The 27611-nt window shown below is 42.6% G+C and overlaps 1 protein-coding gene across 1 annotated transcript in view; it reads right to left on the minus strand.

The window, feature by feature from the left end:
- Vwa8 (von Willebrand factor A domain containing 8) overlaps positions 1-27611 on the minus strand; it is a 296436-nt gene that overhangs the window by 66701 nt on the left and 202124 nt on the right. Inside the window, exons 27-36 of the mRNA XM_051195337.1 lie at positions 25123-25231; positions 23338-23476; positions 20116-20315; positions 11273-11383; positions 10096-10160; positions 9567-9692; positions 8599-8708; positions 7833-7987; positions 5903-6098; positions 147-228 (exon numbers count right to left, since the gene is read on the minus strand). Of these exons, the coding sequence (XP_051051294.1) occupies positions 147-228; positions 5903-6098; positions 7833-7987; positions 8599-8708; positions 9567-9692; positions 10096-10160; positions 11273-11383; positions 20116-20315; positions 23338-23476; positions 25123-25231 (1293 nt within the window). The remainder of the gene's footprint in view (positions 1-146; positions 229-5902; positions 6099-7832; positions 7988-8598; positions 8709-9566; positions 9693-10095; positions 10161-11272; positions 11384-20115; positions 20316-23337; positions 23477-25122; positions 25232-27611) is intronic.

Consider the following 27611-nt stretch of genomic DNA (forward strand, 5'->3'; position numbering starts at 1 on the left):
GCAGAAGGATGGTGAGATACAAACCAACTATAAGCGGAGGAGAACTTGCTACTTGGAGAAGCAGGGACCAAGCATCTATTCAGAGTGCACAGGGAGAACTCGTTCGTTGCCATACAACAAACACGGTAAGAAGTGACATGGCTTACCTGGGGACAGGGATGTATCGAAGCTTCTTTGCTTGGAGATCAGTAACCTCTATGTAGCCAGCCGTCTGTGGTGGGGTGACACCTGTAAACCAGTTACAACACAAGACGAGGGTTAAAGGGGGTGCTGATACCAAAGTGGCCCCAAGAATGCGTGAATGCTGATAACGTGGAATGAAAGTCTCAGAAGAAGAGAGTGGAACTCTGGGAACCACTTGGCAAGGAACTGGTCATGTCCAGACAGTGAAAGGCTCAGGGTAGCAGCATAAAAAGCAATATGAGGTCTCTCCAAATCTGGGGTTGGCCTTCGAGCAAATTTCAGAACTTGATGAATACTCTTCCCTGGCCCAGGTGCCACCATTATCCTCAAAACACTAGCTGGCCCATTGTGTGCAGGAACTTCATTTATTCTGGGTTATTCTCTGACAGCACCAACCCTGTCTACCTCCAGCTCGGGTGAAGTGGCGGCTGAAGCTGAGAGCTTCTTATAACCATGGGACTCAAGACAATTGAACTAGAGAGCAGGCATCCAAAAGGAAGCCCCCCTGATCCTAAAACTTCTGTTCTACCTACCGTCCATACAGCTCCTGCTGACAGCCCACTGAACAAGGCCTTGGCCGTCAAGACATCCCAAGAGCAAAAGGAAGCAACACTCCCCGTACTAAACCAAACTCACATACAAGACCTGTGTTTTTAAAGATTTCTGTCTGTCTGTCTAGCTGCATGTCTAGCATCTATCTTCTCATCGTCCATCATTTTTATTACAGTTTGGATCAGAATGAAATGCTCATGATGTCTACACTGTGTCCACTCAGTGTGGTCCACGAAAAACAATTCTAGCGCGTGTCTGCAGTTGAGGGATCAAAACCAAAACCCAAACCAATCAACCAAACAATGATCAGGCTATCTAACAAACTCAGGTTGAGTGACTTTTCTAAAACCCGCAGGTCACCCTATGTACTCAGCAGAGGTACGGGGCGTTCACTTTGCAGCAGACACGCTGACCAGCAATGGGGTAGGGGCTCACTCTTCAGGCGTGCACACAGCAGGAAGAACACAGTTCCTCCCTTGGCCTCTTCTCCTTTTTGAGCAATTGTGAACCTCTGGGAACTTGAGGGGAAAAAAAATTCCAGGGTGGGATTGTAGCTCTGGAGCCAGGTGTGAGAGATTGTGTGTGTGTGTGTGGGTGGGGAGGAGAGGAGTGGAGGGATGAGGGTGGACAAAAGACCCTGTGGAATATATATTTATGACAATAAATATATAGTATATATATTATATACTAGTATTTATATACTGTATTATATAATACTATATATACTACATAATACTATAATATAATATATGTAAAATATATATTTATACACCAAGATTTTATTTTTTCAAAAAAAGGACACGTTATTGAAGCTAGAGTTGCCTACGTAACTAACTAAACATCTTGGTTTGTCACTCATGGACATTTTTAAGCGCACACAGCATAACTTGAGTCACTGCTAATGGCACTGTGAGAGCAGAGTGTCTACTTGTTTAGCGAAGGCTGTGTCTACTATCCAGTAAGGGAAAGCAACAATTGACCCTGATTCTAAGACATTTTCACGAATCAGAATCCATGGTTGTGCAGGTGGCAGTGTCACCGCCGTGGTATTAATCACTTAGAAAGAATCAAGAGTAAAGTTTACTGATCTAAAAATAAACCAGAAGACAAAAATATTTACAGAAAGAGCCTGATGATTATGCGTGAATGGAATTCATGGACGGATTAAGGAAGTGTAACTGTGGCCAGGTTTTTCTTCAAACTTAGCCTTATCCATCCATTTGAAATGTGTCCATCCTTAAGAGGATGCAGGCTCAGTACATTTCCACTGTGGTTATAGCCCAGGTGGATTTTGAAGATAGGTACAAACTGTATTTAGGGATTAGTCGGCATACTATGAAGGGAAGTCATTGCTGCAGTGTTTATCTCAGAGTCTCCACGGACAGCGGAGAGTTTATACGCACAGGACCAAAGTTAGGGGCAGGAATAAAAACTGTCAGGTAAAACAACCAGCAGAGTCTGCAAAGGCAAATGAGGTTACTTTAAAAAAATCATTTATTTTGGAAATGGAACTCGATGTGTCCTGCTGGTCACTAGGATTAAGCTCTTCCCTCTGTTAGCACAGATTAAAAGCATTATGTGCTATAGTAAAAGGTTTCATCGGATGTTTTCCAGTAACCTTCTTTATGTATACGTATGTGTGTGAGCATGTTCATTTGAGAGTGTGTATGCGCACAGATGTGTATGTCAGGAGGCAACCTAGGGTGGTGCATCTCATGAGCCTGTCCACCTTGTTTTCTGAGGAAGGATCTTATTGGCTAGGGTTCATGTGTTTGGCTAGGCTGACTGGCTACCAATCTCCAGGGACCTGGCCTTTCTTGACCTTCCTTGTGCTGGAATCACCAGCAGGCCCCATCGTGCTTGGCTTTTCTGTATGGGTTCTGGAGACCCAACTAGGTCATCATGTTTGCACAGCAAGAGCTTTCCTGGCTGGACCATCTTCCCCAGGCCTCCAGCAGCCTCGCTGATGCTGCTAGAACAGCAACTTCAGTAATTTCCCCTTTCATGACACCAACAGACTCCGTCTGTGCAAAGGAAACAGTATTCTATCCACAGCACCATGACGTATAATGGCAGACAAGTGCAAACACTAAATGTGAGCTTGCAAAGAACGGTTGACTAAACTGTGGCCCACAAAGCAGTAAAGCAAAAGGGGAGCTTCCGATTGGCCATGAGTTTCTTAACTTGACCAAGGGAACACACTGAGGGTCTTCTTTTTGAATCTTGTCCAAATAGATCCTGAATGGGCCCTGTGCTTTCCTCTTAGGCCAATTTGAAACAAACAAAAAAATAAACACAAACCAACAACAATGAAGTCAAAATGGACCATAAATCTAAACAGACAACCCAAAGCAACAAAATTTCCCAGAGGAAAAAGGACATCTGCCCTTCATTACAATAGGAGAAAACACAGGAGTATATATATCTAACACTGGACTTCTTTCCAGGACATATAAAGAACACATAAAACCCTGGACATACTTGAAAAAAAGACTGTCGTGAGGTGGTAAAACAAAAGAACCCCAAAATTTAAACCATAATGAGGGTCAGCAAGATGGCTCAGTGGGTAAAGACATTTCTTGCTAAGCCTGAAAACCTGAATTCAATTTCCAGAACCCGTGTGATAAAAGGATTTCCAGAGCCATCTGGTGGAAGGGAGAACAAATTCCTGCAAGTTGTCCTCTGATCCCCGCAAGCTCACCAAGGCACAGACACGCCCCCCTCCACACTCTAAACAAAGATCCAATATGAGAATGACTATTCTGCAAGGATGGAAAGCCGACTGCACCCAGCCCCGGCAAGGGTGTGCGACAAGGGGAGTTTTCTTTTAATGCAGAGAGAAATGCAAATGGGCCTGGCCAGTGCAGACAATGGCTTAGCAGTTTTACCTGTATGTATGTATGTGTGTATGTATGTGTGTGTGTGTTTGTGTGTGTCTGTCTGTGTCTCTGTGTGTGTGTGTGTGTGTGTGTGTGTGTGTGTGTGTGTGTGTGTGTGTATATATATATATATATATATACATATATATATATATATATACACATACATTTGAGGAATACAAACAGTTGCTTAGCCATCACCAACCATGTGAAAAACCTATGCACAAATGTTCATTGAGGCCTTCTTCATTATTTCGTCAAACTGGAAACAACTTAAGTATCAGTTTGTGAATGAATACACAAATGGTAGCATACACAATAGTGGTATAAACATACATCAGACTACTACACTCAAATAGACACAGTGTACTGGCAATGTATAGGTTAGTTTTTCTTTGTTTCTTAATATATGCGAGGGTCACTTTGGAAGAGGGAACCTCAACTGAGAAAATGCCTCCATCTGTTGACCTGTGAGGAACCCTCTGGGGCCTTTTCTTGATTAGTGATTGATGTGGAAAGGTCCAGCCCACTGTACACAGCGTCACCCCTGAGCAGATGGTCCTGTTGTGTACATGGGTGAGCACGCCATGGGTAAGCAAGACAGCAAGCAGCACTTCCTCGTGGCCTCTGTGTCAGGTCCCTGCCTTGCCTTCCCTTCATGATGGCCTATAAGCTGCAAGGTGAAATAAACCATTTCCTCCCCTAGTTGTTTTGGTCATGGTGTTTTATCACGGCACTAGAAAGCCAAACTATGACAGACAACACAAATGATTCTCAAAGACATTACTAAGTAAAAGAAGCCATATTCAAAAGACTACATTTATATGAACCCATTAGCATAGCATTCTGTTAAGGGCCAATCCGTAAGGGCAGAAATTAAATTAGATTAGTGGGGGCTTGGCGGTAACTGCAGGGGTTGACTACTGACTGACACAGGAGGCTTGTGGGCTAGGAAGACTTTTCTTCACTAATTGTGATGATGGCTAAGCAACTGTTTGTATTCCTCAAATGTATAAAACAACACAGTAAAAACACTGACCCAAACTGTCCTTAGTCAGAACGAATGTAACTATTGGAACTATCACTTTGATAAAGGCTGGAGGGTGAAATGTGAGAAGTACTTCTGACAGGGCCTTGGCATCACTTGAGGAGTGTCCTGGATGGGGTGTGGATTAGAATATAACAAGTATTACTGAGGTTGTATCAAAGGGACGCGATGGATGAGGGAGGGTTACGCATGGCTGAGGTGGGGAGGGGTGTCAAGGTGAGTCCTGTGTCTCCCGGTGGATGGAGGAACACTGCTGAGGTTAGAACACTGCAGCACCAGGAATGTTCACCGAGTTTCTGTACTTTTCACTTGGCCCCCGTTCCTGTCCTAATTCCTGCATTTCACTCACTCTCGCACATCTTCCAGGAATCATTTAAATGTCACCAGCCCGGGCCACAAGCTTCTCCTGTGTTTATGTGTCACCCTGTGAACTTTCCTACTGTAACGTGTAACGTGTGCTGTGATGATCAGCAGCTGCCACCTCTCCCAGCCACCTCTTTGTCAAGCAAAGCGCTTTCAGGACGTGTTGATAATTTCCCAATAGTTTCAATGTGGAAAGAACAAGTTCTAAGTATGATGCTTTAAACAGGACTTTCAAACTCAGAAACGGATACAACACATTTAGCACTATAGCCACAAAGGCCACACTAACACAGAGAATTGGGTACAGGATAACATAACTACCCACCACTGTGCAAATGTTTGTTCTTATTGATGGCTAGGGAGAATGTCAGTATGCTCATTAAGAAGAGTTCTAGAACGGGTCCTGGGAGACCTTGGCACAAATCTGTACTCGGGCCACTGGTGGGTGATCCTGGCTCAGTTGTGCTCTCTCCCTACACCAGAGTTTTCACACAAATGAAAATAAAGAGCAAACTAATAATAAGGTGGTGTTTGAGGATGAATGGATTGACACAAGAAATGATCGGCATTGCACGTTTTACCCAGTCATCAAGGCGAGGGGACTGGGACGGCACTGGCAGGTAAAGCAGTCTGCGTAGGGAGTCATGGTACATGCAGGCTGCAGTGTGAACAAGACCAGCTTTACCTGCAGAGCCCATAAGTGGCAACCATGTGGAGACGCCTACAAGCTTTCAGCCTGCAGAGGTGCTCTTAGACCATACTACCTCTGTCGGGGTGTTCTGCACTGGTGTAGAGAGAGCAACCATGCCAAACTAAACGTCTCCCTGCAAACACAAGCCACCTGTAGCCATCTCGGCAAGCTGAAGTGGCGGCTCACCATTTGGGAAGATGTCTTTCAGAGGGACTTCTCCTGCAGGCAGGATCCTGACCACTTGGTTAGTGTGTGTGAGAGTCACACAGTTCCTGTGCCGTGGAGCAGCATTTGTCCGTTTCCCGCCATAGATTCCTATGTTGGTGACATTTGGTTTCTCCAAAGATGAAGACCTCTTCCATGAATAAACTTCATTGGGTGACTAAAAAAGCAAATAAAAAGAAAAAGGAGATGCTAAAATCACATCTGTTACATCCCCATGGTTGTAGTGGCAGTGTGTATTCTAGTCTTCTGTTCATGCTTGTTTTGAGGCAAAGTCTTGCTAGCACAGGCTAGTCTTGCAATTACCATTTTTTTTTCTGCCTCGGCCTTCTGACAGCTGGGATCACAGGGGTGGACGCCTCACCTGCCTTCCTTACTCTTGATAAAATTAATGCCCATTGTGTTCATCATTGATTATATTTCTGGCGTATTTTTAAAATATCTACTTGCTGTCAGGGTAAGAAAGTTACGTAAGTTTATAATGTGTCACTGATTTTGATGATTTCATAAAAAGCTAATAAGGAATGACATATCCTTTTGTAGAGCCTTATGAAGAAACACAAAGAGTGGTATGGTACAGGATACAGGCTAGATAGCTGGCTAGTCACACCTGAGCTTAAGCCCTAGGTCCCTTATTACAATCTTTGTGGTGAGGTGGGTGGGAGGTGTAATCTCTCCCTGTTTGCCCCTGTGTAAAACCTTACTGAATTGCAATTAAAATGAGCTATTGGTATGAAAGAACTTGGAGTAGTATATAGCATTACTGTATTGGCCTCAGAAGTATACTTGCTGTGAACTATGAACCTGACTTTTCACTTAACAAATATTACCTGGGCATCTCTTCCATGGTGGGTACCAAACATCCAGGGGATAGCTTTAATAGGTTACTAACCTTTTAACCTATGAAGGGTTCTATAGGGTTAACGTAAACAATAGCCTACACCAAGTTTTTACCTTCTAGTCCTTTTCATGGTAGCACTGTAATTTAAAACTAATGGCTTCAACCAGAGTAAAGTGGTGAGATCAGTTTTCAGACAGTCCTACCTTCACAAAAAAGCTCTAGTTTTCTACGTAAGTGTGGCAGAAAGCATACCGACATGGCTCTACCATCCCATCAAGGCTGCTGTAGACACCACACTGCAACAGCACACTGCATTGAGTTATAGGATGAGGGGGCAAATGCTTTTCTACTTGACCATCAGTAAAGCATATAGCAAAGTTGTAAGCTACACTCAGTTTTAGATTTCAAATATCTTATATCCCAAAGTACTCTCCATTTGTTAATTAAAGATTTGGAGCATGTTGAGATTGGTGCATCAAGTAGAACCCACATTTTATCTTTAACTGATTCTATCAGTGGAGTCACAGAGGGAGTTACGTAAGTTAAATGCTTAATCACATCTAGAGCTACATTTATTTTAGTCTATGAGATTGCAACTTGCTCTGGAATAATCTTTTCTATTTCATCCCCTACATCTCCACCAGGGGAAGGTGGGGCCTACTTTTACTTAGAGCCAATTAAAAATCACTTTAAAATCACTTTCAATACAAATTATAGAAGGCATGGTACTTTGATCAGTCTCAACTTGTTTCTCTTGTCAGAGTCCATGAACACACATTAAGATGGTGTAGTGAGAAAGTCACCATTAGTGTGTTACGTGCCAGGTGGCATGAACTCCCTGAGGCAGAGATCAACCACTTCCCTTACTGAATTATACAAATCACATTTTAAACGCTACTTATAAAGTAATGAAACTATATGGGTAGACCATAGTTTTGGTGAGTGATTTCAAATGTAGACATGACTGAAAATCTTTGCAGGAACAGTTACTGTTCAGACAGGCTCAGATACTCTAGGCTCTGTTGAGAAGAAATGGCAGAAATTGGTATTTACCATGAGATCTGGGAAGCCAACAACTATAGTAGCGTAACTGTTCTCATCTGACAGAACACGGTTAGGAGAGGCGATCTTCTGACCCACAGCTGAACTTAGGTTTTCAGATGACAGTTGATCACTTGAGATTTTATGAGGTATGCAGAATTCTGTTTCTGAAAAATGTCAGACACACCTTAGATATGATATAACCCTGATATGTTTTAGGAATTATTATTGTTGTTATTCCTTTTTGGCAAGATTTCATTCTCAACAATGCAGACCACAAAGAACAAGGTTTAAAGATTACTTTAAATACTTGCTAGCTTTTATCTGAGCAAATAGTTCTAATCATCAGAACATCTGCCCACAATGATCCCAAGCATTTCTGCAACCCAAGACTTGACAGCCAAAAATACCCTCTTGAATCAAGAGCTCCCTGTACAAAAGCTGTGACACAGACCCAACCCAGGTTAGCAAACTAATAAAGGGAGCAGAAGTTCTGATGAGCTGATAGCCTATGGAGAAACAAAGATGCTAACCCAGGCTAGACTTGGGACCCAACTGTCCAGCAGTTAAATACATTTTATACTGAGTTGGAAGTGTGGCTCTCTGATGAATCTTTGAAGGTGGAAGACTCTAATCTACCTCTGCTGTAGTGCTAAGCCGTTTTGTTTGGGATAAGCATCACACAGGCTGAGGCTTCTGATCTCCCATCAGTCTGGAGGGCAGTGTGTGTACAAGCATACTCTCACACAGCAGCAAGGGCAGGGAAGGTAGCGTTTACCTTGTGTGACTCCAAATCCTGTGCTAGGAAGCTCTTCTTTGAACATATACAACTGGCAAGCCCCAGTGTCTTCAGAACCAATGTGTGCCGGCTTGGTCAAAAGATACTTTCTGTGAACAGACAAGAAGCCTAATTGAGTTAAATCTAACTTAAGTTAAAAGTTTTCTTTTTCTAAAAATCAAGAGGAATTAGAATTTTTTTCTCTCTAAGCCTTTAAAAAGATTAATTTGCACCTTAAACATTTCATTACAAATTACCAAAAACCCCTTTCTACAACACTGTAAAGAGAAATACCAAATGATAACATAGTAAAACAAAACAAAACAAAACCCCAAACCATGAGCCAGGAGGTAGTGGCACATGCCTTTCAAACCAGCACTTGGGAGATAGAGGCAGATTTCTGTGAGTTCAAGGCCACCCTGGCTTACATGAGATTGATCTATCTAAAAAAGAAACAGAGCTCACACAAAGGTGATTGTGGCACTTGGGATCCCATGCCTTTAATCCCAGCACTAGAGAGGAGTATAAGGCAGGAGGCGACAGGAGCTCAGTGCAGTCTGAGGTTTGGTGGAGACAGATGCTCTCTGGAGATGCAATCTGAGGACAGGATGGCCCCTTCTGGTCTGAACAATGGTAGAGGTGAGAACTCTCTAGTGGCTGGTGCTTTGCTTTTCTGATCTGCAGCTTTAACCCCAATATCTGTCTCTGGTTTTTTATTATTAATACTAATCAGAGCTACACTGCTCAATGTATGAACAGGAAAACCCCAAACACAAGTGAGTCATATATAAGAGTTACCATTTTTTAGCATTAATTTTCAGGTCATACTATAATATACTTTTTTTCCCCTCACTGTCTCCACTGTCTGTTCTTCTAAATCTCCCTCAGCACAGAAACATAAACGCCAAGGGAGACCAATCGGTCTTCTGCATGCTTCCTGAGATAGGACACAATAGAGGTTTACCCACTGATTCGTTTGGTCCTCCACAAGAAGCCATTTGTCCTCTGCTACAAGGAAAACTGTCTTGAGGTTGATGGGAAGTGAAATGGTGTGAGTTAGTCCTTCTAAGACATCCAGGACAGTTAAGGTGTTCCTGGAAAAAGAAGAAAATTGTAGATGAGGATGATGGCTGAATAAGCTGTGGTGCAATCAAGTTAAGATATAATGTATAGCCCTAAAATGAACAGCTTTTTAGTCTAAGCAACAATTAAGAAACATGTTATCTTAGAAAACTGGTGTACAAAATTCTCAATGTGCCAGGGCGGGCAGGAGAAGAAGCAACAGGAAATGGCGGCTGCCATGGAGGAGTGGCTGTGTTATGTAATCACATCATCTTCTACCAGTTTCTCGACATTCTATGATTTGTGAAGGGCTGTTTTCAGAATACAGTACTATTTGGTTTGTTGGTTTTATACTAAACAAGTATAATTACATCAGGAAAGAGAATGGACAAAATATCAATTCCAGTTTAGAGTCTCCTATAGTGAAATACTTACCCTGTTTGTTTGTAGAATACTAGCCAGTTTTTGTGTGAAAATTCTTTACACATTCTGTAAGTTTCCTAAAAGGGGGGGGGGAAGCAAATATCCACATCAATTAACCCTTAAGAGTTCCTTTAATGTGTAACCCATGCAACACTCAGAGAAGCCATTTATTAATGTCAAGACATTGATTAAACTACAATTTAAAATGCATCATATGTGATGTATTAAAGCTCTTTTGGCATTTGGGGGGTTTTGCTCTGCAGGAATGAGGCTAGGAGGACTCAGGGCCTTGTGCTTGGTGGCCAAGGGAGTCTGTCACTAAGGCACTAATACCTCTTTAGAGTAATTTTTAAATAGTGCCACATAGGGCTGTTGCAGAGGACATGAGTTCAGTTCCCAGCACCACGTATTGGCTGACAGCCATCTGCAACTCCAGCTCCTGGGGGGTCTGACTCCCTTTCCTGGCTTCTGTACCAGGTCCTCATGTGACGCATGTAGGCAAAGCGCCATACACATGAAAAAATGAATGAATCTTTAAAAAACAGTGCCAAACACTGGTTAAAAATAAATGTGCTAATTACTGGTTAATTGTGGAATTCATATCATAAGCATACAGGAAATACTTGGTTTCTTGGCTCTCAATTCAATTATGACACTTAAAATACTTCCCCAGTCCTTTATGAACCACATATGCTTATTTGCAAAGCACTGGATAAACTTTATTTTCTAGCTAAAGGGCAGGGAAAAAATTTTTCCTTGAGTTAGACTACATGATTTGTTTAAGTTAGTCAGTAAATCAAAACGTTTATCTGACAGAGGCAAATTGGTTGCTGTACTTAAACTGAAGATTTTAACATATAAATTCAAGTTATATGTAATTGGAAAATAATTAAGTTGATGGCATGATTAAGATTTGCTATGACAGTCACACTCAAATAGCTCTAATGTTCCTTAATAGCCCAGTCCTGGCAAATTTCACATTAATTCACTGGATACTGAAGGAACCTCCTGATATTTAATTGTTCATCTCGCTATATAGTCTTAACATGTTAAAATGTAAAACTGCTTAATGACGTTTTGTGCCTAATATTTTTGTTGTCTGGCACTGGGAGGGATAGCCAGGCAGGCATCTTTGTAGTTGGGAAAGTCCCCCGCAATCAATCTGCCAGGCAGGTCTGGTATTCCTTACACCGCCGTCCTTGTTCCACCACGAAGATTTCTTCGATGCAAACTCTTCTGTAGGAAGGATGAGATGGCGAATGGCACGGTCGGTGGTGTCTAGCAAGAGGATGACATTACTCTGTAAATAAAGAAAGCGGTATGAGATTCAAGACCTGCTCCTCCACCCCCCTGTAAAAAGCGGGAGTAACCAGGTGACCAGGGAATGAAGGTTACGGTGACAAACCAAAGGGAAGGCAATGGTATTGAAATGTAAGACATTGTGATGACTCTCAGTGATCTGAAAACAGATTATAAAGTTTTGGCTAATTTACTAATTTTCCAGTTAAGCAAATATGTAACTTTCTCTTTGAAAGTTGCCTTAAAATCAAAGGCAGCTGCTCTGGTTCTGTGTGTTGTAGTCACAAGGAAACTGAGATTACACCTGGGGTCAGAGAGATGGTTCAGCAATTAAGAACACTGGCTGCTCTCTCAGAGTAACCGGGTCTGACTTCTAGCACCCTCTTCGTGGTGTACAACTGATTGTAAAGCTTATTTCACGGCACTCCAGTTACAGGGGATCCGATGCCCTCCTCTGGGCTCCGTAAGTACCAGGCAGGCACACACAGTGCACATACCTACCTGCAGGGACTCAGATACTCCTGACACATCATCGAAAAGGACAAAGAGGTAACGGGTGAGAGGGCACTCTTGCATGACCCCCAGTAAATCTTGTTTATTCTTTTCCTAGAGCCAGGTTCAAGTAAGGAAATATGTACTTGATCGAAAAACAGGTTAGCAAAAGTGTATGACAGAGTAAAAACTAAACTGGCGGGAGATGTTTAGCATCTTGAAATTCACTGAAGTTGAAGTGAGGCTGGCTGGAAAGACAGGAAGAAACTGGAAGAAACAGAGTCTGGCTTGAAGCTTCTAGAGGACAATCAATTCTAAGTATACCATGGCACATACATGTGCATGATTGCACATACACACACCCATCCACCCACCCACAATCACACACACACAGACCATTAAAACAAAACAAAAGCATCACTACCAGTAACAACAACATAACTGCCACAACCCCACCGCACTCTCCCACCACAGCTTCAGTATTGGCTTGCCCTGAAATGCTTTTCTGTGTTGAAGCCAAGGATGTGGCATTATCTGATTACAGCTCTTCAACTGGGTTGTGGGGAGTGGCAGTGTAGAGCTATGTCTCTGCCCCTGCCACCCACGGAACTTTCATTACTGTTGCTACACTAACATACAAACAAGATTTCTGTCATTAGAGGTGCGCTGCCCAGGGCCTGGTGCAGAGCACAGCCCTAGCAGGCAGGCAGACAGGGAACAGAGGTGCTAAAGGACTCTTGTTCTTTTCACTTAGACGTTTCAGATGCTGTCCCTCTGTATGACAAAGGCTCAATGGCTTTTGTTTTGTTTTTTTGTTCTTCTGAAGGGAATTATTCAGAGAAAGGAACTTTCAGACCTTGCACTGGAGGCTCCTGCGGTGAGAACCAATCCATTTACATGTCTTTGCAACATCCAATTTTACCTGTGATTACTCAAGCAGTCAGTCTGAAGGAGAAAGGGAACTCATTCCATCTCAAACACAAACAATTCTTACCTCTAAGTAGCCTTGGACACCATCTCCAGGACTCCTCCCTAACCTGGGGGTGTGTGTGTCAAGAAAGGAAATAAACCCTAAGTTTTGAATTTATGACTAGGACACATGAAATAAGGATTTAAAAGAAAGCTAGAAAAAACTAAATATTTTCAAGAACAGCAAGGAAGCTGTTTTTTTTTTCTAGTTAAAATATAAAAGCAAGCCACTGAATAAAGGGGCATCTACATGTAGTTAAGTCTCATTGTTTCACAACAGTACAATTTTCCATCTTTTAATTTGGGTCTAGCTGTCCTAGTCATTGCAAGTTCTTAAGAGAAAAAGTCACAAAGCATCCAATGACAACAGACATTTTATAAGATGCAGGAAACAGTAAAATATGGATTGTTGCTCCATTATGCCGTAATATCAATTAGATAGTTTATAGTTAAAGGTGACAAGAATACAATCATGATTTAATCATGGCCTCTGTCTTTTATTATGCAATCTGGTCAGAGAAATAAAAAGAAAGACAAAAATGTATTTTACAAGATAATTTAATTAAATCACAAGAGTTAAAACAATATTTAGCTGGGCGGTGGTGGCACACACCAGCACTCGGTGGCAGAGGCAGGCATATCTCTGTGAGTTCGAGACCAGCCTGGTCTACAAGAACCACTTTTAGGACAGCCTCCAAAACCACAGAGAAACCCTGTCTCTAAACTCTTCCCCCATCCCCACAAAAAACAAAACAACAACAAAAACAAAACAAAAACCCCCCAAAAAACAATATTTAATTCCACCACAGAGTTTACTGCTCACAACATATGTTGATAAAACTCTAACTTTTCCACAAATAACACCTCTGAATGAAATTCCCTGAAAAGCAGCTGTGTCTGGCTGTCAACAAAATCTCCTGGAAGGAACACCTGTTTCTGCAGAGACCGATAGATTGATTGGAACCTCCATATTGTGGAGAAACTGGAATTTTGTAGGCTCAGAGGCTAATTACTTGATCCTGGGCTAGTGTTAGCCTTCTGGGACAACTACTCCTTTTCTACTCTGTATCTGAACTATTATCTCATGATAATAAATAAAAAAAAAAAACCCTTTAGAAGCTATTAACTTAGCAGGACACTAGCTACTACCAATCCAAGAGCTAAGAACATCACTAGGTAGCATCTAACCCTGTAGAACAGTCCCCTCCCCCTGTACCTGCCTCTCTTTGTACCCACCAATGTATCTTAAACTCGCCTTGACTTATGGCTTTCTTTATTCTGTAAAACTAAAAAACTTCATGAAACTGTTTCTACACTGGCACATGGGATTTGGGGGAACTTAAACATATGTTTCCAGGACACAGTCACTCATGATGTCTCCAGAATTAAGTATCTTTTATCCCCGTCAAGATGAGAGCTGAGGTTTTTACACTGACACACCCTAAAAGTGTATGATTCTGTTTAACGGGACAATTCTCCATTGAAGACTTATATTAGATAAATTCTTTAGAATGACATCTAGAACAAGAAGTCTTGTTTAGCTGGGCAATGGTGGTACATAGGTGAATCTCTGAGTTCAAGGCCAGCCTGGTCTACAGAGCAAGTTCTAGGACAGCCAGGGATATACAGAGAGACCCTGTCTTGAGAGAAAAAAAATAAACAAAACAAAAACAACAAAAAAGAAAGAAGTCATGTTTATGGATCTGAATACTTTGAAAATGTTGGAGAGAGCAACATTTTCTTCCTGTAAATGTAAATCAAGGGCTGAGGACAAGGTCACTGAATAAAGTGAAGCAGGGTGTGAGTCCCTAGCATCCCTGTAAAGGCCGTGAAAGCCAGGCAAGGTGGCTGCTGTAATTCCAGAATTTGGGAGGCAGAACTGGGATTCCTCTGGAAATCTAGGGAATCAGACCAGCTGAACCTGTGAGCTCTGGTTCAAGTGAGAGACCCTGCCTCGATACGTAAGGCAGAGTGGGATGGAAGAAGACACTTGACATCAATCTAAGGCCTTGATGCATGCATAATTAAAAAGGAAAGCATAAGAGTAACTTAAAAATTTACAAGGTCTCTGTTCTACGTAAAATTCTTTTTGAGTAGCTTTAAATAGAGAAAATGTCTCTTGCATGATAGATACATACAACTCTGTCATAAATCTGTAGCTCTTAAGCAAATTGAGATTAGGGAAGTCCTAAAATAAAATGTTCTCCCCTAAAAATGAAGAACAAGAAGATGATTAAATAGAATCCATCGTAGGTTCCCATTTATCTTCCTTTTCTATGATCTAAAACTTGTGTCCTCCTAACTGGGCATACGTGACCTGAGCACCGTCCCTGCTAAGCGACACACTGACAGACAGACAGACAGACAGACAGACAGACAGACAGACAGACACACACACACACACACACACACACATGCTCACACACTCGCACGCTCACTAGAGCACACAAGCACACATTTCCTAGCACACACATCCATAGCCTGAGTGCAGTGCCCTGTGGGCCGAGAATGAGCTCTACCAACATTTGGCAATGGGAGGGAGTTCTGTGGCTCCATCCTTTTAGATGTTAATGGCTTCCTTCTGTAAATGACTAATGATATATTTTGCCTGTGCTAAAAATAGAATCTCACGTCACACATGAGTACAAGAAACTGTGGCTTTGGCATCGCTTGAAGTGGGGGAAGGGCGGAGAAGCAACTGAGCCATTTTATGATGTTTGTATCTGACTGGGAGAAGAGCAACCTCTGGATGACCTCCATGCCCCTAGTCTGAAACACTAAATGCTGTGCAGATGTCATAAATACACCCATGGGAACAGGGGGAGGGAAAGGCCTTTATTTTTAGTTTTCCTGTCCTCACTTTAGATTTTATTTTAGCAAGGAATTTTTGGAAAACGTTTCCAACTAACCAGGAGGAGGCATCTACAGCAAAACTTTATTTTAAAATGATCAGGGACTGATTTGTGGCTGCATGCTCTCCCTTTCAATTTGGTCTTCAGTTCTACTAGAACCAGGAAGAAGGAATTGAGGGCAGCCCACTTGTTAAGTTTCAGAACTTTGTAGTGAGGATAGTGAATCCCCGCACCAACTTATAAAACCGTCAGCTGGAATAGCCCCTGTGAGGAGGGCAAGGAATGGGCACTTGGAGGAAGCGTAGGGATACTTCGTGGTCCACTCAGGATGCAAGAGTCAGACCTGAACAGAGAAGGCCCAGAGGCTCTGGCTGCTGGCGGCACACACAGCTCTACAATGAAAACTATATTTCCTTGATGAAAGTTATTGTCATTGAACAGAGAAATTAGTTTACAATGTTGCCAAACAATTGGGTTTTTGGAGAAATAAACTATGAGCTGAGCATCTCAAAACTCTAATAGTTTTACAGAATTTGTCTGTGTAAATTTATGTTAATGTGACAAGTTGAAAATCTGGTGGAACTGTTTGAATAAATACTTCAAATTTTGAGTCTCGTCCAAACTTGATTAGCTTATTAAATTCAAATTCACCCTGACAGGTGCTTTCTATGATGGATTCTTCTGGTTGGGAAAACAAATTGATGACATTGATATTTTATAGGAAATCTATAAAGCAAGAGCCTTTTCCCAATATGCTGGAGAGAAACTTGCATAAGCAACATCTGGTTTGGAATGAACTCTGCTTCCAGGAGATAGCAGTAGAAACAAATCATGAAAACTAAATGAGACAAAACAACAGAATTTGAATTGTTTTGGTAAGAGCAAAAGTGTTCATTTCTTCAGTGAACCATAGACATGCTATTTAATGTTCCTCTTGATTAGATAACATTATAAAAGTATTGTTTCTGCATGTATGCACGGTATATGTTAAGTATTCCTGTGAATATGTGCACGTGTGTGTGAGGGAGAGGGTAAAGAAGAGGAGGAGAGGAGGGAGAGGGAAGGAGAGAGGGAGAAGAGGGGAAGGGGGAAAGAGGGGAGAGGACAGAGAGGAGGAGAAAGTAGAAAGGGAGGAGGGAAAGGGGAGGAGGGTGAGAAAGAGGAGAGGGGGGCGGAGAGAAAGAAAGAGAACCAAAGGTTGATGTTGGGTGCTTTCTTCTATTGCTCTCCACCTTAGTTTATGAGGCGGAGTCTCTCATTGGACATGGAGTTTATCAACTTGATTTAGAACAGAGGCTGGTCAGCAAGCCTCAGCGGTCCTCCCGACCCCTCCTCAGTGCTGGGGTTACAGGCAGGCACAGATGCATGAAGCTTTTATATGGGTTTTTTGTTTGTTTGTTTGTTTGTTTTGAGACAGGGTCTGACTATGTAGCCCTGGCTGTCTGAACTCTTGATATAGACCACCAGGCTGGCTTTAAACTTGCCTCTGTCTCTGGAATGCTGGGATGAAAGGTATGTGCCACTACATCTGGCTAGGTCATCATGCTTATTGCAACAAACACTTTCCTGACTGAGCCGCCTTCCCGTCCCTAAAGTATTGTTTCTTTAGAGCACACTGTTCTTGAAGCACAGTTAGTGGCACTGCTTTTTACTATTTTCCTGTTATGAATCCTTTTTTAACGTTACATTCATTTAATGTGTGTATGCTGGGTATGTATACACTCACATATGGTGTGCCATAGGGCATGTGTGTATGGAGGTCAGAATGCAAGGACAATGGCAATCATTGCTCCTCCCTTTTTATTATGTGGGCCCTGAGGATCAAACCCAGCTTACCCAGCTTGGCAACAAGGGTCTTCATCCACTGAGCCATCTTGCTAGCCACATTATCAACTATTTTGAAATTTCAACCTAATATACTCTTGACTCCAAACATTAGCAGTGAGGGCAAAGTGCTTGTCTGAGGACACTGGCCATAAGAAAACACGTATCAGTAGTGAATGAGCGGGGGAAGTTGAATTCTGCTAGAGTTGATCCAGTTAGGTTGGGTCTCAGTCACTAGAAAGATCAAACTCTCTAAGTCTGGTCTTACTCACTGCATATATGGTGAACAGTGACTCCCGGGCAGCCGGAAGAACAGTGGAAGATGGCAGGTGCCATGCTCCTCCTCTGGACAGAAGGGGCACTTGCCCTGCACGACACCTCACTGCCTTCTTCCCCCACCCCACCCCTTCAGCAGCCACCCTGTCTGTTCCTGCTGGAGGTGCTTTCTCATCTCCACAGTCTCTCAGTATTTCAGTCTCGCAGGGCTCAGGGCTTAGACTGTTCTCCACACACTCACTTCCTCTGCCGCCTCCTGTAGCCTCATGACTGTAGTAACATGCATATGCCAATGGCTCAAGTTTAGATCTCTCGTTCCCACCACTCCGTTGAACTCTATGTGCCCCTTCTACTTGGTAGCTTAACACGCATTTCAAGTCTAATGTAGTTCTTTCTGGGTTCCCGTCTAAGCTGACTTTTTCCTCATCTTGGCTGATGGGAACTCCATTCAAATGGCTCACCCCTGAAGTTTTACATTGCCTGTAACTCCCTCTCACAGGATGTCTGCTCTGTTAGGAGATCCGGCAGTCATTACTTCAATAATGCATGTAGGTCCACAATCACTTATGACATTTATCCTCCTCCAAGCCACCCATATCTTTTGGACAGCTTACTGCAAGAAAACTCTTACCTGGCTCCTTAATTCTGCTTCATCACTCACAGCTCACACAGAGCCACCAATGAAATCCCTTTATAACATGACAGACCACCTTCCCTGCTCATCCCCCTCCAATGCCTTCCCTTTTACTCTGATGGCCCAGAACCTTCCTTTGCCTACAAGGCTCTGAGCAATCTGCTTCACACCACCTCCTCTATCTCAGCTCTGCTCGAATTTACTGAATAACCTTGCTGCTTCACCTCTTCTCACTCCTGCCTTCATCCAATCTTTACGAAGGAAGAGGGAGGGCTCCAGCCTCTGGGATTCAGAACTTACCATTCCCTTAGCCTACACTCCCCCCACCCCCTGCCCAGGTTTCCATTCTGTCTGCCTCTATCAGGCTGGTCAGGTCTGCCTGATTTTAAGTTGATTTCTCTTTCTCTTGATTCTTACTCTCTAAGCCAAGATATGATTTAATTAGCAATTTATTTTTCTTATTGTCTATCCTAGACCAGATGATAAATTGAGAATAAAAATATTTGTTGTTGCTGGGCAGTGGTGGCCTTTAATATCAGCACCGAGCAAGCAGAGGCAGGTGGATCTCTGAGTTTGAGGCCAGTCTGATCTACAGGGTGAGTTCCAAGACAGTTCCAAGGCTACACAGGGAAACCCTGTCTTGAAAGATCATATGTATGTTCTATGATATTTATGTACATACATGTAAACATATATATGCATGTGTGTATGAATGTCTGGTTTTTAAACAGATGTATTTATTTATCACCTTTATGTGTATAAGTGTGTACTTGCATGAGTGTGTATGCATAATGTTTGTGCTATAGCCTGCAGAGGTCAGGAGAGAACACTGGATCCCCTGTAACAAGGTTGCCAGGCAACTGTGAGCTGCCCTGTTAGAAACGGGTCCTGTGCAGAAGTAAAAGTGCTCTGAGCTGCTGAACCATCTTTGCTGTTTCCTGCAGTGTCCCCAGCAGTACACATGGGACTTGTGCAATGAATACTATGCCTTGTACAACACCTGGTATATGTTAGGTAGAAAATAGGCACACAAAGCCAGACCACTTTCTGTTGGTATAGGGTTGATTAATTAGACATTTAGAATTTGCAGTAATTGAAACTTAACTGGTCCTTTGATCTGTGTCATCTGTTTGGAATTACATTCAGCCTGATGCTAGCTAGGCATCTGTACTTGTCATTAGTGAGACCTTCACTTACTAACCCATAAATATGATGGCTAGAGCTTGAGCCTTCCCACATACAGGATTGCAGTGCACTTCATCCAGTGAACTTCTGTTCTGAAGAATGCCTTTTAGATCTCCTCTGAGAAGAGACCTTGGCCCTCCTTCAGTGCCACCACCGTCCTAACCCATTCATCCCCATCACCCTCTCTGACGTCCCCTGCTTCTACACAACCTGAAAGTGGTGTGCTTACTGCTGCACTAGTGTTCTCTCTCTCTCTCTCAAAAGACAGCTTCTAACTGTCAATGGGAACACGGTAGGAGACTGTATTTAAGTCTCTACAGGGAGAAGACAGTAGCCCATCTTTGTGGTACTGGTACAGTGTGACCCTGGCCTTTGAGGCACTGTTCCTGGATCTTTACGAAGGGACAGGTTTTCAATCCTAGGACACTCTCACTCTCAACCTTTCCTTCACAGAACCCACTCTTCCCACATCGGGACCTCGTGAGTACCTGATGTCCTTACCTGCTCCTCATGCAGAACAACTTGACCCCTGAGTGGACTTCCCAGTGGTGCTACTGTCACAAATGGTCGCCAGGCTCCACTCATCATTCTTGGGAAGATGTCAAAGAAGTCCACAAAGAAGCCATTTTTCCCAGTTAAATTCATGAAGTATAAGGAAACTGGATTGCATGCGGCTACATACAGAGTGTGTTCCCCATTTTCTGAAATGACAGAAATGGATTGATTGTGCAGTTTCCAAACAGTTTTCTGATCAGCTACGACTTGCAGCACTGATGAACTCCTGAGCTAGGTCAGAAGCTCAGCTCATGGCCTTCAGGTTTGTCAGGCTGCAAAGACCACAAGAAGCAGCTCTGCCCCTACCCTAACTGAAGACAGAGTGACGGCGTGTGACAGAGGGAAGAAGTACCCGTTGGGGCTTCCACATAATTTCACAGTGTCTGATGGAATATCTATCTTCGATGTCAGGAAACTCTGCATTGTATGGAGCAAAGTCCTCTGTGACCCAGGGTTTATCCTTTATCCACTGTTCTTTCAGAAACACTTTGCTAACATCTTCTGTCTGCTATGTTTTCTTCTTTTAGGTAGTTATGAGGTTATAGGAGTTTTTCTTTTTCTTTGTGGTATGGTAATAGAGATTTAACTTAAGGCAATGAGCATGCTAAGCATGAACTCTACTGCTGACCTAACCCTCACATCCTAGCACTATGGATTTTAACTTCTTATCTGATATTCATGCCTCAAAATTCCTTCTGCAATCTCTCTTAAACCTAGATCTAGCTCCCAGAACATACACCAATGCTTCTACATGTTTCAATCACCTGCAGAGCTAATGGAAATGCAGATTCCGAATCAGTAAAGCTAGTGTGTGCCGTTGTATTCTGGGCTTTACTTAAGCAAGCTCCCAAGGATGCCAAGGCCTCTGTTTTGAGCACCCCTCCCTCTTAAGTTAACAGGGCCATGGCCTCTTATGTGAGCTCCTTGAGACAAGAGACCAAGCTTCTTTTGTCTGATAGGTGCTTTGAGCATTGCCTCTCTGTCAGTTATTTATTTTAACAGCAGCCGTATTTCCTTAATCCCAGGCGGAGATAAAAAGGAAGATGGTGAGATATATTAAAATTAGGGACAATCAAAGAAAATCTGGTCACCCAAAAATATCAGATCTATAGTACATAAACTATAAATGGTAGATGAAAAGATGTGTTACATTTAAACAAATAAGCTAATATTAATAAGGAATGCAGTCTGGTGGTGCACACCTTTAATCCCAGCACTTGGGGCGGGGGCAGAGGCAGGCAGATCTCTGTGAGCCTGAGGTCAACAGGATCTGCAGAGCTGTAGCGGCCCCCAAAGGGAGTGGCAGCACTAGGAGGTGTGGCTTGTTGGAGTAGGTGTGGCCTTGTTGGAGGAAGTGTGCCATATATATGCTCAAGCCACGCCCACTGTCTTAGTTCACTTCCTGTCGCTTGCTCAAAATGCAGAATTCCCAGCTACCTCTCCAGCACCATGTCTCCCTGCATACCACCATGTTTTCCTTTATAAGAGTTGTGGTCATGGTATCTCTTCTCAGCAATAGAAACCCCTGGCAAATGCCAGGCTCTCTAGACATAGTGAGACCCTGCCTAAAAAAGGAGGAAGAAGAGGGCTGAAGATTTAATAATAATAATAACTTTTTGAAATAGGGTCTTACTATGTGGCTCTATCCGTCCTAGAACTTACTATGTGGACTAAGCTGGCCTTGAACTCACAGAGATCTATTTGTCTTTGCCTCTGGAGAACTGGGATTGAAGGCGTATACCACCACTCCTGGCTTATTATTTAAGAGGTGATATGAACTATGCTGTAGCGGTTCCAAACGTCAGACGGAATAGTAGAATTTGTAACTTGTGGGCCTTTGAAATGTATTCATTCTAAGCAAAAATAAGTTCAAGTTACCTTGCAGGAGTACTTCCCTGCATAGGAGAGGGCAGGAGGGCTACTGTAGGAACCCTGACAGAAAGGTGCACCCCAGGCTTACACACTGTGCTCCTATCACACAGGCTTTAAGTGTTTGGTCGCTGGCTCAAACGCGTAGATATATTTAACTTCAATCCCAACCCAAGAAAATGCTTTTTTTTCTGACAAATGTCAACCAGGTTTTGTTTGTTTGTTTGTTTGTTTGTTTTTCATAAAGAGAGAGATAAGAACAAAGGGAAAAAACTAGTTTGCAAACATGGATTCACTCTGGGAGGAAAGGGTTACATTTGATCACGGGAAGCAAATGAGCCCTTTTCGGGCCACCTGTGACTGCCTGCTGGCACCGCCTGCAATGCTGCACTTGGAAGAGAGGGGCCAGAAGCAAGTTTGAAAGTGGGGCAGGCGGTGGCTGTCCCCCGCAGGTGTGTGCAGGTCACTGTACGTTCACAGGCGCCAGATACGTTCACACTGTATCCAGGGCTCTCTTTCTCTTTACCAGTGAGTACAACGTGTCCTGATAAGGAGACAGATTCTTACCACAAACAAACAATACAATGCCCTAAATATCTGAAGGCATGCATTTACTCAAAATAGCTGACTTGGGGAATGAGTAATATCCTCAGAACTTATAGGAACAAAAGCAAGGTGCTCACTTCTTTCCCTCAGGGACATCCACCTCAGTAGAGTTAGTGAGTCCCCTCCCTCTCTTCCCCCAGCTGCCCACTCTGCATCACTTCAGTGACTGACATCAACCGAGGAACCTCTGTCCAAAGGTATCCAGGGTCCACTGTACGAGCTAGCCAGTAGCAGCACCGGTCCACAAGTATAGAGGCCCACAGCTCCCTTGCTCTCCCTGCATCTCAGGCAACCAAAGGCTTAAGGATGGCCAGTCACTCCAGGCCTCACGGCTGTGCTTTATGCAGTCACCAAACTGGAATCCAAGGCTCCCTCCCCCAAATCCAATGTTTCTCCCTTTTTCTCCTCCTCCTCTATTTTTAGCACACGCCTGGGTGTGTTTAACTTTGTGCTATGACCGTAATAAGAAACAGACGTATGCGTACCAACTCAGCAGCAGTGCTTATGTGGGGCCCACCGTAGCATTTTGTGAGATTGTTAGAGGAAATTCGATCTAAATTATATATCATTGCTGTCCGGACCCCACCAAGTCACCGAGTCTCTCTCAGAGTTCCTGATGTCTCGGGACTGTTTTAATCCCTCTGCTTTTAAATCAGGGCAGGAGGAAGAGGTCAAAAGAAGAAATGGATGTACCATGTGATACAGCAATGTCGCAGATTAAATTAACTTCGTCCAGTGGAAACCTCCAAGAGGCACACTCTTCAGTGAAGTTTAGGAATCTCGCTTCACGCTTCTCTATCGGGTACTCTTCTACGTTTGCGTGCACTGGACCCTATAACAGAGTGACAGTGTCAGTGGGGATGTTTGGGTGGTTACAGAACAGTTCTTCCAATACAGAACCCAGATTTTAGTACTCACTGCCTTGGCATACTCCACGTTATCGTACTTGGAACAATAATAACCACACAGTTACCTTCATGAGTGCTTCCAAACACACTAGCTCATTCAATTTCTCACTTGGCTTTTGTTTCTATGAGGTATACCAAGTGCAAAACACTATGAAATTTCAAATTTCAAATCACGACTAGACTTCTTCCCTAAACCAAGTTCTGACCTCCAAATAGCCTGACCCAGAGTTCTCCAAACCAGCAGAATAACTTATGAGTTAACAAACCAGGGACGGATATATTTCCTTAGTGAGGGATGATTGTGAAATCATTATTCTCAAAGGTGATGCTGGAAGTGGGTGTTTTAAACGAAATGTGAAAAAATGTGATATTACAACACACCAAAACACCCTTGAATGACTGGTAATCACTAGTGCTACTTAATGAAAGGTGGAATATTTCATATACAGCTATAGTCATTCAATATAAAGACAAGCAAAGGGACCGACTTAATATTGTGACTATCAGTTCTGGGTAGCTAGCTATGACTTCCTGGGAGAACCCTATATGTACAACTAATCTGTCAATGATTGGCCCGCCCTATAGTCCTTAATTAATCAAGACATTTTGGCATCCAGCCACCCTCCTTCTGGATTGTACCCTGGAGACTGGAAAGTCAAACTGTACCCCCTTTTAAAACCTTGGAAAACCACTTCAGGGATGATTGAGGCTCTCTGATCACACACTTAGGTGACGTGTGTGTGTGTGTGTGTGTGTGTGTGTGTGTGTGTAGGCAGGGGGAGGGGTGGGGGAGAGGGGGACAGAAGAGAGGGGCAGCTCTGACAAGGGACTCTGAAGTCTTGCTCCCTGGAGGGACTGACAGGTTAGGACTCATTCCCTGACTTTCTGAACACTACTTTAGTGGAAGAGAATATCTTTTTATGTCCCACCATAACTGTTACTATGTTAAAATGACAGAATTTTGTAGTTACAACAGAATTTTTAGTGACTACAAAAATCTATCATATAAATTTTCACCATTTACAGGCCTATTGACTGTGCTGTCTGTGTAGATCCCAGCAATGAGGACAGTAGCACATAGAGAAATATCTGTTTTAAAACAGCGAGTCCAGTGTGGCCCCTGACTTCTGTTCCTTCTGCCCCTTTTAAAGAGTTTTTAGGTACCTAACAACTCAGAAGGAACTCTTTATATTTGAAAAGTAATGACAATTAACCCTTTCCCAGGAAGACAGTATCAACATTGTCTGGCTACAATTTAAAAAGCAAAACAACTTAATCTTGTTAGCAAATACAAAGTAAAGACAAGTATCACAGAATAACCTTTTTAAGGAAAATATACAATATACCCAACTGACTCTCCTGACACACGAGCTTGGTTCCTAGAAGTTCTGTTTGGCCAATAGCAATGGCCTGTACGGAATTCCTTTGGGGGTCAGACTGACCTCCAAGTTGGCACAAAAGCTAAAGGTCCAAGCACTTGGTAAGTCACTCCTCAGACTTATGGAGTATATCTACAGAAGATCTGAAAAGTTTGTAAGATTAAATGGTAAGAGGAAATAAGGATAACAACCTTTATATCAATGTGAGATGTTTTGACTGGACACAAGATCTTTTGCATCCCATTTCCCGCCTGGCCAGTTATCCAGTAGCCCATGAATGTCTGCTCTGGGAGAGGCAACCTGTCAAAGATAATTGGAAAAAGTAAGCAGTTTCCCTCAATATCAAGTGTCTTAATTAGGGTTACTACCACTGCAATAAAACTCCATGACCAAATCAAGTTAGGGAAGAAAGGGTTTATTTAGCTTACCCTTCCACACCACTGTTTATCATTGAAAGAATTGAGGACAGGAACTCAAACAGGGCAGGAACTGACGCAGAGGTCATCGAGCGTCCTGCTTACTGGCTTGCTCAGCCTGATTTCTTATAGAATCCAGGACCATCAGCCTAGGGATGGCCCTACTCATGATAGGCTGGACCCTCCCCTATCAGTCACTAATTAAGAAAATGCCTATTATAGGCTTGCCCAATTTTATAGAGGCATTTTCTTAATTGAGGCTCCTTCTCCTCTCAGGTTGACTTTAGCTTGTGTCAGGTTAACATAAACCTAGCCAGCACATCAAGTAAGGGGGGAATCCATGCACCATCTGTCACCCGCAGCACACATAAATTTGAAAAATGTTTTATTTTTGTTTAGAATGCAGGCTATAGAATCATGTTTAGAATGTACATTAGGATGAAAAAGACTCAGAAAATAAGACTCTATCTATTTTACCCTAAAGACAACTATAATTAAGGTTAATATATTTTCCACTGGAATTGATAAATTGTACAGTAACCTTACATGCAGATTCCTGGAGCAATTCATTTCATTTTCATTTTTAGTCTATTCTTTTACGTTTTGAATCAAGTAGCAACCAGGGTACTTTAGTGTTAGACCCTTGTTGGATGGTTGTAAAGAAAAACCCTACAGATGGTTGTTTGGTGATTAATATACAATATACACAGAAATGTTCATATAAATGTGTCATCTGGTGTTGAATGTACTCTGTAACCAGTAACCAAAAACCAGGATCCAGAAGCCCCGTTTCACATTCCATTGCTACCAAGAAAGCTACTCCCTGACTTCTGATAGAATCACTTCGTATTTGTTTTATTTTGTTGAAAGAAATACAACTTTTTGTTTTGCAACAGGATCTTGCTATGTGGTCCAGATTGACTTTGAATGGACTCCCTCAGTCTTCCAAGTACTAATACTTCAGGCATGTGACACCATGCCCTTCTGACAGCAATTTTTCATTTCTTTTTGGAGACACAATCTTGCTGCATAGCCCTGGCTGGCCTAGAAGTCGCCCCACAAAACTAGGCTTGCCCCTCACTTGTGACACATTTCCTGCCTCTGCCTCCCAAGTGCTGGGTTTACAGACATGCGATACTACATCTGGCTTAAGCAGTCTGGAAATAAAGCGACTCGTTTACTAAAGCAAATACGGCAGCAATAAAGTATAAAATGGCAGGCAAACCTGAGAATAGAGCTCCCACTTCTTAATCCCAAATCTTTCCACTTGAATCTTCAAGAACTGGACCACTGATCTGTCATTTTCATTTAGCCATGTTTCTTATTCATGATATGACACAGCAACGATGACTCAGGGTTTACAGTTGTTGTGTGGCCATAACTCAAAATTGTTTAGAATGAGTATGGGGATCATTAACAGAATACATATGAGTTCTTAAAAGTTATCTTCTTTTCAATAGAGTTGTGGTCTGACATGCATTCCCAAAAGCTTAGAAGAACTATATAGCTTTGATTACTCTTGGCGCAAGACAGGGAACTAAACATTCTGCTCAAGAATGCTTTTTGTCCCTTTGAAACACACAGTGAGTGTCTTCTAAGGCATATGACACTGTGTAACACCTTGCTTAAAAGGACACATCTGAAAAAGTTATCAAAACACTTTAAGGGGCTGGGATGACTCAGAGGTTAAGAGCACTAAGTGCTCTTACAAAGGACCTGATTTAGAGTCCCATCATCCACCTTGGCTCACAATTGCCTCTAACTTCAGCTCTAGGGCATCTAATGCCCTTTCTGACCTCAATGGCCACTCCTTCCCCATACATGTCAATAAAAACATGCATATAAATCTTGACAAAATAAAAAAAAAATTTAAGAACCCAAACTATGACCTTGAATGAGAGTGGGAGGTGGCTGGGGTCATGCTGAGTTAGAAGACTCTGTTGTGTTCTTTTAAAGAAAGTAATAAAATGTGTTTTCGTGTTAATAGGGAAGATCTAGAGTGGGATCTTCTTCTCTCCAAGTTTGGGGAACAAACTATTTTCTTCAATTGGTCTCCTAAATTCACTGGTCTCCAAATATAGAAGGAGAAACATAAAAGACACATTAATTTCTTTCTTAGCACACTATTGGTGAATACAAAGAGATATTGGTTTCATTTCTAGTTCTCTTATTAACCAGGAAATATTGGGGAAAAATGCCAGTAATGTCTCAGGTAATTTTGTCATTTACAATGAAGGGCAGATCTACAATGTCTTTAAGGCTTG

Source organism: Phodopus roborovskii, unplaced genomic scaffold (assembly GCF_943737965.1).
Source record: "Phodopus roborovskii unplaced genomic scaffold, PHOROB, whole genome shotgun sequence".
NCBI lineage: Eukaryota > Metazoa > Chordata > Mammalia > Rodentia > Cricetidae > Phodopus > Phodopus roborovskii.